At 35.1% G+C, this 20,263-nt stretch overlaps 1 protein-coding gene across 2 annotated transcripts in view; it reads right to left on the reverse strand.

The window, feature by feature from the left end:
• Window positions 1–254: 254 nt before the first annotated feature.
• LOC139133914 (choline transporter-like protein 1) overlaps window positions 255–20,263 on the reverse strand; it is a 32,097-nt gene continuing 12,088 nt past the window's right edge. For both annotated transcript variants that reach the window (XM_070700698.1, XM_070700697.1), the window contains 16 exons: window positions 14,694–14,798; window positions 12,994–13,136; window positions 12,452–12,679; window positions 12,226–12,313; window positions 11,609–11,672; window positions 10,903–11,061; window positions 10,152–10,222; window positions 9,659–9,778; window positions 8,872–9,000; window positions 8,164–8,327; window positions 7,267–7,353; window positions 6,389–6,504; window positions 5,410–5,579; window positions 4,967–5,059; window positions 3,865–3,957; window positions 255–2,915 (listed from right to left, as the gene is read on the reverse strand). In XM_070700698.1, the coding sequence (XP_070556799.1) occupies window positions 2,811–2,915; window positions 3,865–3,957; window positions 4,967–5,059; window positions 5,410–5,579; window positions 6,389–6,504; window positions 7,267–7,353; window positions 8,164–8,327; window positions 8,872–9,000; window positions 9,659–9,778; window positions 10,152–10,222; window positions 10,903–11,061; window positions 11,609–11,672; window positions 12,226–12,313; window positions 12,452–12,679; window positions 12,994–13,136; window positions 14,694–14,798 (1,935 nt within the window). In that variant the 3' untranslated portion in view covers window positions 255–2,810. The remainder of the gene's footprint in view (window positions 2,916–3,864; window positions 3,958–4,966; window positions 5,060–5,409; window positions 5,580–6,388; window positions 6,505–7,266; window positions 7,354–8,163; window positions 8,328–8,871; window positions 9,001–9,658; window positions 9,779–10,151; window positions 10,223–10,902; window positions 11,062–11,608; window positions 11,673–12,225; window positions 12,314–12,451; window positions 12,680–12,993; window positions 13,137–14,693; window positions 14,799–20,263) is intronic.

The raw sequence follows: 20,263 nt of genomic DNA on the forward strand, positions 1-20,263 counted from the left end.
TTAATATTTAAGAAGACAACTGAAATAAATATAATTGATCATAAATCAAATCGACATTTGATCTTTATCTTTTTAAGACAATATTTTAATTCCAATTATCTGTAGCAGAAAATAAAAATCCCACTTTTGTACACATTTTTTTTAATTTCTCGTTGTAATCTATCGTTGATAAAATGTGAAAATGTGTACTTGTAATGTATACCTGCTATACTGTGCAGTTCAATCTAACATAATGAATGATGATGTCACTCCAGTTAAATTGATAAAAGATGAGACATTTTATTCATAAGGTTAATCTAGAGTAGTTAAAACATTAAAATGCATCGGGGTTAAAACATGACCATACCATTGTGTCAGTCTTAGAGTCTTGTGTGAAAATACAGAGCTGAAATTTTCTGATAACATCAAAAGTGACTGATTTGTTCATAATACCACAAGTCTTTAGAAAAATATATGTATAGATTTGTGCTTTACTTACATTGTCACAATAAACAAGCATCTATGCCAAGGTCAGTGGCTGAAATATGTTTTAAAACATCAATACTGTTCAGTGTATTTGTATGAAGTCAAAAGATCAAGTTTACCTAACTTGATAAAGGTCAACCTATGTCAGCCAAAATCAACCTGTATCAGTCAGCATCGACCTGTGTCTGACAAGGTCAACCTGGTCAACCAAGGTCTACCCATGTTTGCCAAGGTCACTCTTAAAATATCACTGGTAACAATGACATCATTCACAAAGTACTTTAATTCTAAACACAGATTATATTAAACCATTTTAAAAATAGAAAATACTGCAATAAGGCCCCCTCTATTCTTTGGCTCTTTGCCAGTAGAATACAATATGTTAGGGGCATCGAAACAGCTGAATTTGGAAATTTTAACCATAGTTGTTTACACATGTAAATATGCCATAATAGCACATTTTTACTAATATTAAATTTTTTGAGGGAAACATGTAGCTGTCCATAACTGTTTCCTCTTGGTACCCCCCACTACAATGTGAAAATTTCCCCTCCCTTCTGTAACTTTTCCCCCTTGTCATTCCAAACTTTCCTTATCACCACCAAAAACTTCCCACTGCCCTACTCCCTCTACTAGTACTTCTTAAAACTGTCTCTTTATCACATGCTGGCAAACTTTCAAAAACAACAGAATCATATTCCTCATCTCAGCATCTGCTCATTTAGCCTTTTTTCAAGATTCCCGCTCATTGTTTTTACCCAGCAGTATACCCTCCTGCAATCTGACAAATCACTTTATGAACAGCTTTAAGCACAAACAGCTTTGTTGGGTGCCACTGATATGTTTTGAAATGATACCAATCCTAAAAACTAACCTTTTATCTGAACTCTTTCAAGGTTTAATTTGGTGTGACTTGTAAGGTTTGTCCCTTATAAATGGTAATACTCCGGAATAAAAAGGACGCAATGCGTTCTACACACTCAGTACACCCAAATAATCACGTGATGCTGGTACAAACAAGCCCACATGTGTACTAACGCGTATGGAAATACACGTACATCTATGCGCGTTTGCGCACATGGCTTTGTTTGTACCGTGGTCGATTCGAATTCCGGGTTTGGCCTATTGATTTCAGGTATTAGGATCCTACACTGAAACTTTTACACAAATATCAATAATTCCATGTCAAATATTCAGTGATATTTTAACAGAGTAAATATTCTTTCAGAGATCAGAAAAGTACAAAATCAAGCAGGCATTCAATAAACAATGAGCATAACAAAGCTTGACAAAATCACTTTGTTGTGTTTCCTCTTTATCTGTACTTAAGAGAGGAGACACAAGTTATCTAACCTGAACTGCAAAATTGACATTTCTGAAAAAAAAACAACTCTGGAACTTGCTTTTAGGACTCACAAATAACAAAGAACAAAATCAGGGAGCAAAACAAATACACATCTTCTCAATGTGAAATCATTTAAAATTATATATTTTACAGTAAATAAGGGTCAAATCCTTTCCACGGAAGATAAAATTCTGTAAATGACAGAGACAGCTACATTATACCAGTTATTACATTTACACAACTTTACAGAATATTCTATTTTATTAATTTAGCCACATATTCATTATGAATACGCTATTTTCAGTGCTTTTACCAGCCTTCATGAAGATCATGTCCATGCTTACCGGAATTTTATCTCATTAGAAATGTCAAGATTTGGAATAATTTGTAGGATCTGCTACAGCCATACACCTAATGATCATTAGTAAATTATACATTATTCATATTGACATCACGGTCACTCCAAACTCCGGACAACCAGAAAGTGAATGTCACTTTAGGCAAGCAAAGTGAAGTGAGACAGGGTAGTCTGATATGGTTAGAATCAAACAAACAAATTTTCAAAATTTGTATGAAATACTGATAATCAATGCAACTCAAGGAGAGAATTCAACAATAAACAATAAGGATATAAAATGCTTTGAGTATATGCAACTCATACTTTTAAAAGTGCTTTTTTACATCATTTATATATCAATAGGCACAGTTGCTAAGCAATATTTAAATATACAATCATTATTCACAGTATGTACATGGACATGTGATTCAGTACTTACACATGATTGGTTAAACATATAAACCACTCTTTGTATGATTGGCTGATAGCTTTATGTTCAATCAGCTGATACTTTTGGTGTTTTTTATACCCAAACCTGAGGTTTAATAGGCTAAGCTTACATGAAGTAAACAAACACAAATAATTGTGTCCACCAAGCTTTAATTGACCTGTTTTCATTTTCAGCCATTGGATTGATATGTTCAAATTTGATTGTTAATCCATTTATTTTGGTTCTTGTTCTGCTTCTTTCATCTTCTTCTCAGCAGCTGTTTGTTTTTGTCTCATCTCTGTCGCTTCCTTGGCTTCTGATGCATTGTCGACATAGGTCTGTTGATGAAAAGAGAAAATACACTATCTATAATCTCTATTATCCTTGAATGTGACAATTACACATATAAAATGTGACAAAATGTTGGTCAAAGAATGTCTAAAAATGCCATGAAGTTTAAAATCAGTATTGTTTTACAAGAAATAAGTCTAATAATTATTTTGCAAGAGAGAATTATTTAAGATGAGCAAATGTTTAGCTCATACTGATATAGCAAAATACGGTATACATGCTTTTACGACATTTTCTACTGAATACATCTGAAAAAGCACTGAATATTTTCTCTGTTTTCACTGATTGTAACATAGCATGGAGTTTACCAACTGAAGACAATGTACTTTATCAGAAGTTTCAATTTTGAAATGTAAGTCAACTTTAAAGTTAATATTCTCACTGAATAATAATTCATCAAATCTATCCAACAGTTCAAAATGCAATATAGAGAAAGAAAAATTCACAATTTTCGTAAGTAAATTACTTAAGGTAGTTTGTGCCTTGAAAATGAATAATTAGACTTTTGCTCAAACTTGCATAAAGTAAACATTAAATTATTCTCTTTCAAAACAAAAAATAAACTCAGAGGTCACTGTGTAAATTTTGGTACCAGAGAAACGAATTACCAGATATTTACCAATATAATATTTGAAATTCAAAATGGCTGCTATCCCTGAGTTATCTCTATGGAAGCAGATAAAATTCCCAATTTTCATGAAACTAAGTGTGTAAAAGCTTTACTTACTCCATAAGCTTAATAATGAGCCCCCACAAGTGATAGGCCAAAAGGAATATTGAAAAATTTTGAAAGTCTAAATATTTGTCCGCAAGGCGTATTCTACCTAAAATGTAGAAACTTTACTGATACTAGAGCTGAAGTCTTACACTTGGAAAGCAGAAAATAAAGCAGCTACAGGAAAGTTGTCAGTAGGTCACCTTTTTTATTTAACTTACCATCAAATCCATACTCATGAAGTAAGGTTTTGTCACTCCATCATTCATTTCACAATCTTCACAGAAACAAATGAATATTGTATCAATTGTCATCTGGAAAGAAATAAACAATAGATTTGGAGTGTATTCTAATCATTAAACACAATTTTCAGTCATTGAAATTTCAACCCGGTGACCAAAATAATTTTACAATTCTTCACAAAAATGATCGTTTAATTAAGCTATATTCCTTGACCCTTTAAACTTATCACACCAATGCCAATGCCACCACCCACATAATTTGTATGGAGTTGTTCAAAGCAATAATGGCCTCTCTGTGACCACATACCTTTTACAAGGTATAAATTATTTGAAGTAATGTTTCTCACTTCTTGATACAAGGTTTTTCTGAAAATGCATTTGGAATTCAATCGAATGAAATTATAAGTTGAGAATGTGACCAATGGTAAGATTGTAATTATGGTCAAATGTTGATGACAGTTTATGTTTTTGTTGTGTCAAAGAAGATTTTAAATTAAAGGGACAATAGACTTCACTTCTGATAATATTTTTATCATTTTTCTCCAGAAAACGTACATTCTCTTCTTCTCCACCCAACGTAGAGTATTTTACAAGCTATGTATTAGCCTTGCAAACACAACACAGTGTATACTATTTATGTTATGTTGTTGTCAACAAATGAATTTTACTCAAGACTAAAATTCAGTTATCAACAATGCCATTGGAAATTACACACATACTGGCTGTTGGCAGGTTGACACATTGTTTTGACGTTGTTTTTGGAGTAGAAAAAAAAACTGCATGAAACAAACAGAACAATCAAATTAAGCATCACCTGACTTTCTCATATTGCAAAGTCTCACAAGATCAGCAGCCTCAATAGACCAAAAACCCTTTTGCAGAAATTTTTTGAGTTTCACAATAACCATAAACTTATCAGCACATGAGTGGTCAACAAACTATTTTACCACAGAAAGGTACACAAACATCTGTAAAGGCGACAAAGGTCCTCATAAGCATGGCTAACACTCACTCATGTCAAAAACAATGGAAAATATATCAAAGTTACGGCAGAAAGCTAGAAAGATTGAAGTTTGTTTACCTCATAGACTGACAAGAAAGTATGGCTGATGATGAAAGCAAAGACACAGGCCAGTGCGATCGGTATTGCTTCGTAATGGACATCTTCAAGATCCTGGCAGCAATGTGTAAAAATTGCAACAGTTGTGATTTTAGCAACTCAATATAGAATTTGAAAGTTACAGGATGGAAAAATTCTGAGACATCAATTAGAAAAATGATGGAGAAGGGTATTTGTTCGTAAACAATTATTAATATAAGGTTGTAATTTACTGATGTGTAGAAAAGAACATTTAGTGTGTACAAAGAGACATCCAATGCACTCTGAAACTAAAAAGGATAACGGCTATGGAGAGCCATTTCAGTTTTCAAATGAAACCTAACCAACCAATGATCTGATGTCATTTATTAATTCGCTCATTCATGCAGTCATTCCTACACAAACTATGTTTCATTACGACCCACCTTAAAGAATACTTCAACGCCAATAACAGCAGTTGCAGCGACCACTGCAAGCTTTCCAAGGAACAGACAGAAATCGCCGACAGAGTTGATGGCTGCGACTCTGAGGGCGTTAGCTACAATAACCACAAACGCTCTCTGAGCAGCTTTGCAGAAATTGTATCCGTGAATTGCTGTGAAAAAAAACACAGAAATTGACTGACAAACAATCTATGGTCAAGTTTTATCCCTCAAACTGTGATTTCAAAGAGATGATGAAAATCAGAGTGACAAATTCACAGCTGTATCAATTTGGGTCACATGACAGACATGTGATGGTCATGTGACTGAAAGGTCTTCAGCTGCACATAGATCCAGTATACATGCCCCGGGATACATGCACAGTTACAACCCAACCATGGCAGCTTATGCCATTCTGTACAATACTTGTATACTTGTACAAACGGGATTAAGGAATTTTAAGACTGCAAACCCAGAGGCAAATGGAGGATACCATACCAGTAGGTTTAAAGGCAGACTGTGTTCTGGGCCATTAGGCACAATGTTTAACTTGTAAAGAAGTTAGCTCATCAGGGATGAACATCAACACAACCTTTTACCTTTATACATACAGCTGTAACAACATTGAGAAATTCCTAGAAAGGTTTAGTGCACACACAGATTCAGAATATGTCCTTCTCTTTATTTGATTTTACCATTGACTGCACTATGCACTTCTAGCCCTGGCAAGTACACTGTCTTGCAGTGCATTAGACTGACTGACCAAGTTTGCATAATGACATATCCCCTAGGCAATTTCTATACTGAACTGTGTCAAAATTGATAAGTTACAAACATAAACTGTCTGTGTATGGGGGTAGGGGTTCTAGAGAGCAGAACCCATGGCCTCTTGGCAATACACATTTGCATGAAACCCACAATACACATTTACATAAAACAAATACAAATGAATTCAGTTGTTGCAAATTAACATTTCACTTACCAATCTCTATGTATGCATTTCTGTTTATAAACTTCAAGAACTTTTCAAAACACCAGAGACAACACTGCAGACACTTCAACAGAAACTGAAGGATTTTGTTTTCTGCACCTTGCAGTCTGTAAAAAAAGCAAAAGAAAATACGTTAAATTCAAAATATCCAACAATATCTTGCTTGTATTTTATAAAAATGTAATGTACCTGCGTTTACTTGTATTTCTGAAATTTGAAGGTGACACAGAAAACATGATCAAGAAATACTAGTGATAAGTTGGAGTTCTCTTTTCACTGACAAAATAACCACTCAAGATGGCTTGATAGACTAGATTTTTCACAGCCCCTTGAATGTGGCCCTCAATATCTCCTTCCAAGAGTAAAAGTTCAGAGGAGCCTTGCTCTGAGTGGCCTGGCCTTGCTGTTGAGGTTTTTGTACATATTTGCCTTGGGAGCCGCCTATGCTAGACTCGTTATGATACATTTGTGTAGGTCAAAGATCAGGCACTAACAATTAAGTCATATTAGGTTGTGAGAGAGTCCAGGATGACATCGTAATGCTTTTAAAATCCACTTTTGTCTGTAATTTTTTTTCACTTTATGTTCTTATTGGTGGCCAATTATCAGTTTGCAGGAAATGTAAATTTTGAAGATATATTCAGCAGATCCAATGAAATCTACAACATCATTTCAAAAAGATTTTCTGCTTTGATATATATTGAAACAGTGTGTCCACCACTTTGTTTCCATCATATCTACTGAACAAAACAAAGATTATTCAGGGTACCCATGATACCTGTGTATATTTCTACCCATGACACAATAATGCTAGTAATAAGTCAGCTACTAAGGTGCTTTAATAAATGAGAGGTCAAAGTTGAACTTACTTGGCCTGAATGTAGGAGAGAATGATTCTTGCAAGTTGAACCAATGCAATCAAAAATGAACCAAATGCAACTGAACCAAGATGATACCTGCAATGTAAAACTTACACTTTCATTTCAAAATTCAAAATTTATGCACATACAGTCAAATCTGTCATAGTGGTCACCCTTACAAGCCGGTGCACCTCATATAGTGGTCACTTTGTGGCAGTCCTATATATAACATTTTACATGTTAGAGGCCGTCTATGGAACAGCCACCTCTTTTATGTGATTAGTTCCCCCATGTTATATTGCTCCAACTTGGTACAAAACCTGTGTTAGCACATCTGACTCTGAACAATCCTGAAAACAAAATCTTAGTCTGAGAGTGAGAAATTACTCTATTTTGACCAATTTTTATTAAGCTGCATCACAATTGTTTCAGAAATTAAAGCAAGTTTTATGATTTTCAAACACTTATGATATTGAATTTTATTATTACTGTACTGAGTCTTTCCCTAAATTCACCATCTGCACCGAACGTAATGCCACACCCACCCTCTATAGAAAGATCATCTCCATGTAGTGGTCACTTTTCCTTGGTCCCTTGGGTGAGTCCACTACACACAGGTTTGACTGTTCTGACCATAACAACTTAACAGTTCTCTGAATTTCTCACTATTTTTCCTTCAAAGTAGTCATCATAACTTCAAGTTGTCCAAGGGCAGACAGAAAATAATAACTTTATTATAATGGCTTTATTTTAGCATTTTGCTACAAGAGAAAAATTCTGTTAAGTGAGGTTTGGTTTCTTGAATTTCAGAAATGGAAAAATGTGTATAAACTTTAAAAGTTAGAAACACATTTAATAAAGAAACAAGTTGTACAAGATTTGAATCATAAAAATACAAAGCCTAACCTCAGTACTCTGTACATGCTGGTAAGAATTGGAAAGGTTGGCATGTTTTTCTTGTCTCTTGTGAAATACCACATTGCAACAGCGCCAGCTATGGTGATTTCTTGACAGGCCCATAGGAATGCTGATCCCCATAGAAGACCAAACAGATGATACCAGAAAAAATACTGCAGAGAATAAACATTTGAACCGTTAGAACTGTGCATCTTTCCCTGTTTGGTGAGGGTGCTCTTTCCAAGGTTGAGTGAAATATGCTTCCAAGGTCTGGCAAACGTAAATTGCTGTGAATTCATCATGGCATAGGTGGTGATGCAGAATGCTGGAAATCCCATGATATAAATAATGTTGTTCAAAGTTGTTATGAAATTTTGTTTTCTCTTGAATGTAATCATACAGAGTATTGTAACACAAGGCTCAAGGACACAGCAGAGTCCAAAGTTCATTTCCAAATTTAATATGAAATATGATTTCATTCAATATGAAATAACAAGGTAATTTCTTGGATGCTGATTTTACATATGATTGGACTAAATCTAAAGATTAAATGTACACCATTATCTGAAATGATACTTTTAATGATGGATTCATAATTCTTGTTACATCTTGACATTTTTACCTCTCAATTACATTGCAATCTTGACTTCTGATAAAATTCTAATAATATGTCGGTACACTGTCCAATCTTCAACAAAATTTCAACAGACTACTTACGGTGACCTCCTTATCCTCCACATATTCTACAAAACCAGTGTCTGAATCAACTTGCGGTTGTCCAGCCGTTGCTAAGTACAGATAAACAAACAACCAATAGCCAGCCAGGATAGCAACGGTGAGAAATGTCTGAAAGTATCAGAAACAAAACCATGAAGATAATATAATATTTATCAACTTTTCTTCAAAGTTACAAAATGTAAATCTATGTAAATCTATGAATAAATAATCATCTCCTTTTCACCTGTGCAGTTGTAATTATTGTCTTTCATAAAAACTACATAAAACAAAAATACCAGTCTACAAAACATGTTGAATCAAATGGAGAACATACGTACACTGCAAAAGTATTTGAAAATCAAGTAGTTTTCCAAACTGAGTTCTCTATTAAATACTGCTTGCTGTGATATATGGTAATAACCCGTTCAACTTTTAGAATTTTCACAATAGTATGAGTTTTCACATAAGATTTCAAGTCTTAGACCAAAGTAACTAAATTCTGTGTTTTGTGTCTGTGCATGAGGTTTTGGTTGTCAGAGAAAAATTCAACAAACTTGTCTTTAAAAATGTTCCTTCCTTGGTTATCATTATTTACAGTAGCTTAAGGAGTCTGAAACTAGGGCTATTCTCTACGTGATTGGCTGTTTGAAAAAAAATTCAAAAAAGAACAGTCAGTTCAGACAACCAGGTGGCTAAAAGTTCCTTAGATGTTGCAAATCATTCCAATTTTGTTGGTAAAAGTACATTAAATATTTGTTTTCTGATTTGAATTTCAAAAGTTACTTACCCAGAATGGTTGTATCAGTAAAAATGGTGAATATGCAATGGCTTTACCAGCTTCTGTAAAGAGCGCCACCACAAGACCAATTCGTTTTCGCATCACCAATAAGATCAATAACAATATCAACTGTGAAAAAAACAGTGAGAATTTAGAAACGACAGATATACACTGATAATTCATTAATTAAATTGATTATCATATCAACCGTTTTTCGTGATGATTTTTATCAGAAATTTGTGCTCGTTATATAATTACAAGGTATACAAATAGTATGTCATTTATGGTGGTTTTGTATTGAGCGCGTGGTTTTAACTCTAAAACAATAATCAGCAAGGTTCAACCACAACACAATTATCAAATTTTTTGAATAAACAAAACATTCAGGAAGTAAATTGTGTAATGCAGACAAACTTTCTTGAAAATAAGGTCTGTGTTATGAGTGACCATTCAAGCAAAGATCAACAGCTGATGAGAAGAAATCAAATGATATGAAACTAACCGTGACACCAGATGCTACAGAGGCATATATCAGCCATGTCTTTACATTCTCTTTGTCAGAATCCAATCTCACTGAAAAGAAAATATACAAACATAACATATTATTAAGACGTGACATTAATACTCTGCTTTCTTCCATTGTAATTTTTTTTCCATAAGTCTAAAAGAAGGTACATGTGTGTCTGTATGTGTATATTGCATGTGTAACAAATGTTTGTTAAAGACATAGCAGCTGTCACTTTTAATGATTTTTTTTCGCTACTTTTGTATTCTACGTCAATTGTAAATTCTTCTTCTACTCAAAGCATGTTGAATCACCCACTACCAGTATTTTGCTTGTCAGTACAGTAAGTATACGTCTTAATTGCACTGTTATTGTTTACATTTGAATTCTTGTCAGGACCAGAATTTACATGTCAACAATAACGAGACTTAAGGCACATGTACAGGCAGATCTAACTGGTGGAATAGAACAGGAAAATGCAGTTGACATTAAAAACAAAAAATTGTGCAAAGTTGTCAGATGTTTATAATACAGCTACTGGCTCTTTAGCTGTTTTACAAATGTAGGTATGATTATTTCCATGATGCATTGCAGTTTAAGGCATGTGTATCATTGCTGTGTATGCTGCTAATGTATTTATTTGATGTCTTGATCTGTTCACTCCTAGTTCCCTGTAAACAGGTCCACATTCACCATCAATAACAATGGATTAAGGCCAAACCATGTTGGTGAAAAGGGTAAAACTTACGGTCAGAAGGAATTTCCTTCAATTTCTGGTCAGCGTCATACCAGAGATACCACAGGAATGCTGTGCCAGCCAGACTTCCAACAACAAAGATGATAATGACAACGTAGATTATGATTTTCGCAAAGAACCTCATGATAACAGTCATCACAAGTGCCAATCCTGAAAGATAATGTTTAGCAGTATTAAGAATCAAGGCCAACGTGAGAGGGCGCTTTCCAAGAGACAAGCTGGTAAAACGCTGAGGGAAGATAGTATCAGGTTTTGCACATTCAGAGAAATTGCCTTTTTTAGATTACCCCTAGACTCCACTGTACCTGGCAATAGTTTCTTTCTAGCACTTACACCACATGTTCCATATGATAGCTAAATGATGATCATAGCCAGAGCAAGTTAACAATTTGTTGCCTGCCCAAGGGATGATGCTCATGACAGTAATATTGCTGATGCGTAAGCTGAAGTTGAGGGTGTAATCAATATTACCAATTCATATCAATGGGTTTTAGAACTGAGCATTCATGCTATGCAAAAGTAGACCTGTATACAGGCAAATATGGATGTAAGTGTTGACCTAGGTGATATCATTTTCACAGCAAATCAAGAACTGTTGATGTTGGTGTCTGTGGTTCACCTTGTACTGGTAACTACATTTGTTATCTATACTTGATAAAATAGATGACATATAAAGGAGATGAAATTATTGTCTTACCGACTGAGATGGCACACAGATACACAATCTGAAGCCAGGTCTTCTCAATGTCACTCATTATTTTCTAAAAATGAACAACAGTACAGTCGTGTTTCATTCATGTAGTGCTTTCAAGACACAAATTAATCTTCATTAAAGAGTCTTTTGTCAAAAGAATTTATAGTAAATTAAATGGAAAATTGATAACTTTCTGCAAGAAAGCATGTGAGCTGGACACATCACAACTCCCGTGTCATTCGTATGAAGCAAAAGCAAGTTCTTTTATCAGTGATGTGTAAACTCTGTGAGACTGGTCATTTCAGGAAGTGTCCCTATCGAATATTGGTGGCAATGAATGTTGGAAAACAAATATATTACATCTAGATAAGTATTGTGCACTCCAAGGATCCTGTCAACCTTTAAGTCTTACTGCAAAGTTACATGCTAAGAATTATTTCTTTTCACTTTGTATCGCAAGATGGTTCATCAAATTTATAACCAATGAATTAGAATCAACAGAATCAAGTTTTCACAATCTCTAATACAGATGAACAAAAGCATTTTTTCTCCAAAAAAATGATAAAAGAACGCGACCCTAGGCTTTAATTTGTGAATGACTCTAGGTAAAAGTGGAATACCTTAATTAGATCAGCATTTAAAAATCCGATGGAGCTAGCAGCTGTAGACAGTAAATCAGCTGGAAGGCATCTGTTCAGGACTGTAATTCTGTAAAGTAAATTGTAACATGAAAGTGACAACTGAACAGACTGGAACAGAGGATGTTATCGTCACAGTCGGCTACTATTACTGATATAGAAAAACAAAGGTTATACCGTTATAAACTATAGAGGGCGCGGTACTTACTGACTTGTCAATGGTAGCGTCGGGCAATCGTCAGTGTCACCGTACGATGCTGATGTGTAATCGCTGATATCGACATCGTAGCTGCAAAGTGAGATGTTGTGTTCAATGGCGTAATCTTTGACGTCATTTGCCGTGATGAAAGTTCCGTTTGGACAGCCTGCCACGCAGATGACTTTACTGTCTTCGAGGGGGTTACTTAAAGCCAGGAAATTGAAGTAGAACACATACCTACAGAAAAAGTAAATTAAAAATTCGTAGGAAACTATCGGTCAATCGAAGATGTATAGAGATATTTTGCTCGATGATGTTTTCTACTGTGTGATAATTTTTATAAAATCTAACTAGTTCAGCAACATTTATTGTCCATTTCCACTCCATGACGATGGTCCCGTACTTCTCTCTGTGTGTGTGTGGAAAAGTTTACTTGTTTCCTTGTGGAAGGCTTTCACAAGTATGCTCTCATGAATAAAAATCAATGTCTCATGACTAATAATAGACACGTATATCATTGTATCATACAGACAAATCCTCAAATAACTTACTTTCTTTCCCTCATATCCATTCCAGAGAGTGAAACATTGGCCAAGGGTTTGTTTTTGATTCCACACACGTTGCCATAGCTATCGACACCGAAGACAAGGCGCTCTGGTTGACCATTCAGGATTGAAACGTAGGCTATATAGCCCTGGAACATGAATAAAATGTGAAGTATAAGTTTTAATGAACCTGTAAATTAAACAGCTTTCTGTTCGGCGACTGTACAAGCATTGATCAGATTATCAGTAACTTTTAGAACGAGAAGATTCATTCCTGTCCTGGAATCTTTTGCAGCAAATGATAAATGTCAGATTTGTCACTTTATTAGCTTCAGTTTGAAAACAAGAAAATATATTTGTACTTTAGTGATTATTATGGAAACTTGTAATTTGTCGCTGCTGTGCCATAAACACAACCACAATTGCGTTGAAGACAAGTTGAAAAATGGCACACATCGACTTGGTGCTTTGTCGTTAGTTTTGAAGATGTACTCAAATCTTGGATAAACGTAAAACTAAGAGATAAAAAGAATAAAACATGAGGAACATATAAAGTGGAACAAAAATTTGTCAAAGAAATCTTTTACGTGTGTATCACATTCGTTCCTAGTCATTGGTCATGCCGTCAATTTGCATGTGGGAGCCATTACTTCTAATTGAATTGTTAGTATAGATTGTAATACTATTATCATTGCAATTTCAATATTTTGTGTATATTTAAACAGTAAACATTTCGTTTTCAGTTCGATGATAAACTGTACATAAAATACACTTTGCGAATAAGCACCTCAGCTTCTCTATCACTCAAAGACATTGCTATCTGCGCTTTGTCGCCTTTTCAACCACACTCTGTGCATTTGTCTAATTTAGAGTCAAACCTTTAATTTTTCTAATTTATAATGATAAAATCATTCTAATGATGTAAATTACACCTTAAACTTATAAATATGCAAAGTATATGTAAAAATAGCATGTAAATATTAAGAGCGCAGTAAGATTGTGTCCCATTGCTCATTCAGGATCGAAACTACACTTGCTATAAGTCCAAGGACATCCAAATATCAAAAAGAGTAAATTAAAGCTCTATATTCGAGCAGATTGTCTCGTAGATCATGGGTTGAACGCGACGGTTTGTCAGTAACTGCTGCTACAACTAGCTGCTACTAGCGCCAGTCTAGATCGAAACTGCAATTAGGTGACTACAGTATTACACAGATGCAACGAAAACTACCCATTCTACCTTTAACAAGGTGGAACTTTGGGAGTATACAACCCAGATGGTATCATATAGGATGCCCCCCCCCCCCCGTTCAAAGTGAGACATAAATCCCATCTACTGATTCAGTATTTAATATGTTCATATTAAGTATCGAATTATATTTATAAAAAGAATTGGTTTTGAGCAATGCAAACGGTACTTCTGCTGTATAGCAAAAAAAAATCACTTGAAAGGCGAGTACATTTAAATTAATATAGTGTAAATACAATCACGAGTGAGGTTATTAAGTCACACTCATATAAAAACTCAAGCGTGGGACTAATACCCTGCCAAGAATTATAGAAAGTGAATGAGTCAACACAGTAATAATATATGTAAGAGAGACCACGTGGATAAGTATATATTAGACAGACAACGTGGATTTCCTCTGATTCTTGAAAACTTGGTAAAATATTACCACAACAGAAATATTTAGAAATGTATTTACCATTCCTCCCCAAAATGCCAGGAATATTAAACAGCATATGACATCACGACAACTTCGATCTTTCGTAGGTCCATCAAATTCCTCTTCATCTTCGCTGTCTTTTTTCTGAACAAAGAGAAAACGTATTTCTTTAATTCTAAACTGATTCTGGGTTGCAACTCATCTTCACTTGTAACTTGACTGGAAATAGTTTTTATTTTACATCTTTTCCTGAATTATACTCCGTCGTTTGCCTTGGGATAATTGCGCTTAGGGTACATTGCCCTAAGGGCACTGATATTCGGACTCTCAAAACGTTTATGCCTACAAATAAAGATTTTATAAAGGCGTGAAATTCATGATATAAAATCAGAATTATGGGAAGAAGGGCGGAGTGTCAGAACTCATAGAAAGTTGTATTTGTATTCATGTTTGTTAATAAAGAATGGTGTTTGTTTGTTTGTTTTCTTTTGTTTGTGTTTTTACAAGTATAGTCAATAAATGATACTTTAAAAAGTTTCTTAAATCATCGAGACTGACCTTCGGTAGTGTTCTAAGACTACTGAATGACGTGAGGGTCATTACGTTGAATTTACATGATTCCTGAACAGTCAGTGAACTTGAACTGTTCCCATTTAATGATTGGAGGACCACACCTTTTAGTTTCTATGTTTACTAAGCCATGCCATGCTTTGACATTCTCAGAGGTCCGAGTACATTGCATGACCACCTGCCGATCATGGCTATCTTTGAAAGTTAGTAATTTGACAGAGAATGTCAGTCTACCACTTGTTGGGTATTATGAAGCCCTGCTCAAAGCAAGTTAAGTTTTCACCGGCTTAGATTTGTGAAAAGTCGGGAAACAATACAGGAATGATGGCCATTTTGAATTTAGATATCGGTAGATTTTGAAAGAGAATCACAAAGTTTGCTTCAGATAAAACTGAGCAAAAGTTTAAAGTCTTTCATTTTTGAGGCGCGAATAACTACAGTTCAAACACCCAATACAGATATGAGACAGGAGAGGGTTACGACTCAAACTTTTTCTTGCATCACAGGACCCTGTGGAGATGAATTTCAAACAGTCATGGGACAATCGGCTAAACTTTTGTTTTTCTTTACGAAACTTCAGAATTTTGCGCTCTTACCTTTCTTACTTTCCGACGCTTCATTTTACAAAAACTGCTACATTTTTCTAACTTAAAATAATTCACCCCTTGTGACGTCAACAAATGGAACACGTGATATGGGTCCGCTTCCGCGGTACGTACGTACATGGTTGTAACAGCGCCCTCTACAAACCCTTGGAACACGATGTGGTAAAGTCGGGAATTTCAGTTCGCGTCTGTGACTTTCCACCAAAACCGACCGATTTAGTGTAAACAGTTATGGACCAACTGGTGATTAACCAAGCCAAATTATTCAGCTACAACCTGTTATTGTGACAAAATTTAGAAACTACTTTAAGATAATTATTGCTACAAATGTGTCGAAACTATCACCTTTTGAATCAGACCCATTTATGCGTGATGTCAGCCCTTTGCATGCGTCCTTGGCGACTTCATTAATGGCCCCATACAAATGAGAAATTACATCATGTATTTATGTACACAGTGATGATCCAATATCCAACCAGTAGCAAACGTCATGCAATTGCATTTAAATAACATTTTGCCGGGAACAAAATGCAAGAAGACAACTGAGTTGACCGTAATTGCAAACGCGACAACTGCCAAAACAAAGAAGACCTTGAGAAAATCAAACAAAAACAAAAACATACCGTATTCTGGTAAATAAACGATAACATGATTCTGAAGAAGAAAACAAACGATTTTTTTTAATATTGTCTTGAAGTCTTGGATTTGAATTTTCATAATTCCTTGACAATATATACCAATTTTATTACAGTTCAAAAAACGTAAAACCTTGACAAAATTACGTTCCGTAATTGTCAGAAACTGCCAGTATGTACTGCATGATATATGACTCAAACAAGACCGAAGCTGAAATTGTCTTCTCAATTCATATCAACTGCAATGTAGTTCGTTATGAATATATGTTGACCTTAACACCGATATAGTATGGATGTCCGTAACAACAAATTGCACAGGTCAAATTTTAACGATTAAACATAACAGTGAGATTGGAAACGACAAAGGAAATAAAATATCTCTGCAAACATGATAGGCCTTGGCGAAATAGTAGCGGTAAAAACAGAATTGTAGGGATTGAAAAAAAAACTGTGTTCTCTTTTTAATCAGCAGGACTTCGTTGTGAATACCAATATTAATCATAATTAATGATCGAATTTATGTGACTCAATGTAAACTGTGTGACAATTATATTCAAAACGATGTGGCGTCCTTTCCTTTGTATTTGGGGTCATTTGCATTACAAAAGACGACAATGCACAGTATTCAACAAAACAATTATTGCATTGTTATCTTCAGGATAATCTTGCATCCGTATTTATTTATAGTAATAAATATGGAAACAAATGTCATGCTGAAAACGGTATTTTAGATATAAGTACTCCATGAATATAAATTTCTATACGGCAACGGTCATAATAAATGGGTCATAAACCTAAAATCTGTATAATATTGTTTAAAATTTCAGTGTTCCTCGCAAATTTTCAGACGAGATCCGTGTACTAATTGTACCGTGGCACAACATCCATTATGGATGTGAGCTTTTAACATTAAACCCCCACTGGTTGTAACCTGTCGATTTGAAGTATGAAAATTTGCATGTATTTTACGATTTATGATTTCATGGCCCCGTGATATATTTAACACTCTGAGTGTAGTATGTTAAGTGTTGAGGGCAGGATAGTTTGAACCAAAAATAAAAAAGTGACAGTGTCTATAAACATTTTAGGTTTTACTTTTCTGTGACCGTGTTCGTATTACATGTCTGTGTCAACAGATTATGTTTATATGTGTATACAACTATATTAAGTTTACGCATATCGACGGGAGTGTATGTAATGTGTGTGTTTGTCTTTCTGTGTGTGTGTGTGTGTGTGTGTGTGTGTGTGTGTGTGTGTATATGTGTGTATATATATGTATATATGAATATATGTATATATATATATATATATATATATATATATATATATATATATATATATATATATAATCATCATGTGTGTGTGTGCTAGGAATTTTGGTGCAATACTTTGCTTAATACTCTGTGTGAAGAATATTAACATACAGGCTAAATACATGACAGAAATACGACATAAATTTACCGTCATTTTTCACGATGTCTATCAATGTTGTGCTGGTTTCTTTGTTCATCATATAATGCTTGACGATTATCATCGCGTATGACCCTGTGTTTGATGAATTCCATGAAGGAGTGCTGTGTTCGCAATTATCAGATTACTCAACATTTAGTTAAACAACGAAAATTTGGCATTGGAAATGTTGTGAAAAAAGGCAACGCGATCTCCAACAGAAATTATAAAAAAATGTTATTAATATTTCCATAGGTTATTTATGTGCATACTATAAACAATACTGGTACCAGGTTCAGTGTAAATTTTACTTCGTTCTGACGCTTAAGTTTATTTTAGTCACCTCGGTATTGCACTGTTGTATTCAAAATTCATCTACGCTGTAACTTTGCCCGCGAAAATTACTTGCTTTTACATCTGAGGAAGCCATCGATTTAAATATAAAGGGGTTGCCTGATTTTGTGTGTCCTTATTCACTTTGTTGTCGAGTAAAATTGTTGTTGCACATTATGATTAACGTGTGTAGAAAAACGAGAAAAGCTTCACTCTTTCTCTCTCTCTCTCTCTCTCTCTCTCTCTCTCTCTCAATTGGTTTTACTGAATTTTGCCAACTGCAGTTTCTACCCTTTAAAAGAGGACCGCCATACCTAAACTGTTATGTAATCTGACAACAGAACATATGCGTGATTAAAACATAAAATGTGAAAGATTAGTCAAATAAACAATAACATGTTTCAATTAAAAAAATGAAATGTGTAGGTATCGATATTACAGGACGCGATAACCATATCTCGCGGAGTTTCTCCGATTGGAACTTCGTCACGTATATTATTCTAGAGATCTGGGAATCTGGTATCTATAAAGTTCATTAAGCTGTCTCGAATGCAATTTGATGAAAGCTTTTTGCATTCAACTGTTTTGTTAGGTTTCTTGGATAAAAACGTTACGTGACGAGGTTAGATATCTGGACCTCTGTTACATTGTTTACACCAAAGGCATAACCAGGTAAAAGAAGATATCTATGGCGTTAGCCTTACATGTAAATCACGTAGGAACTAAACATAGCCTTTCTGCACCCCTGGTGAAATTTCGAATTTTCTGGTTTGGTATGTATGCGGGTGTTTTGTCATACGCTCCTGTACTGCAGCTCTGTTTTTGAAATTACAGCTATGGCACTACACAACGAGACATTTGCTTTGTGATTAGGTTTAGCAAAACCCGTACGTGATATCTCTATCCAGCTTTTCCATGGGAAACAATGAAGAACGTACACTTGATATTCCTTGAAATACTAACATGAAACGATGAGGTACACCTAAATTTACGGACCTCTCCAAACTATGGACTTTCCCCTGCAACCGATAGATTTGTTGAAGATATATTTTCATTGTAAGTCCGCGTGATAGCTTTGTAATTCTACCAGCGCAGCGTGTACATATGTAAAATGAAACATTCAATATCCTGAACAAGTCCACTTTAAAGTTAATTCGGAAAAAGCTGAAAAACTGGACATCGGACCCTTTTATGGGCTGCATATATTCTGAAATTACTGAATCATGGATAAAACCCATCCAAGGATTCAACTAACAGTGGCAACCAATTTTCCAGTGAGAATTTTCACATACAATAAATTTTCCTTTCTCTCTTTCATTCATGCTGTATTTAATATAAATCTACGAGTCGTCTGTCGGCACGAACACTACCTCAATAAGCTTTTCGCTGCCATGAGAATGGCAATACGACCAGAGTCGTAGCACTACGGGCAAAACGGGTCCAAAATTGTTCAGTGCAGCGCCCTCGCCGGACAACGCTTTAGGCTGGTTGCTAGTGACGACAGCGAACATTGTATCAATTTCATTTCAATAAAATTACACCCAACACTTATACACAACCACAAAGTACAAGACAACTGTCTGGCGGTAAATAAGGAAGTACTTTATTAAGACTCCACCAAAACAAGAAAAACAGCAGTGACAAACCACAGTGCAAGCCACTACTGAGAGAACGATGAAATTCCATACAAGTAAATAAGTGAAGCTGCTGCTCAAAGGTCACGTGATTACATGCGTTACAACTAGTCAAAATAAAAGGGAGTGGTGGGTGGGAGCAAAACAGGATGCACACAAAACGAGTTCCCCGCAGAACGGAAACAGGCAGAATGGCAAACTAGAACACTTAAGGTGTCACTAGAGGGCTCCCTATCGTGGGATGTAATTAACCAAAATGACACATTTTTATGCAAATTACACCCAACACTTATACACAACCACAAAGTACAAGACAACTGTCTGGCGGTAAATAAGGAAGTACTTTATTAAGACTCCACCAAGGAAAAGATACCGCCAGAGAG

Source organism: Ptychodera flava, chromosome 5 (assembly GCF_041260155.1).
Source record: "Ptychodera flava strain L36383 chromosome 5, AS_Pfla_20210202, whole genome shotgun sequence".
NCBI lineage: Eukaryota > Metazoa > Hemichordata > Enteropneusta > Ptychoderidae > Ptychodera > Ptychodera flava.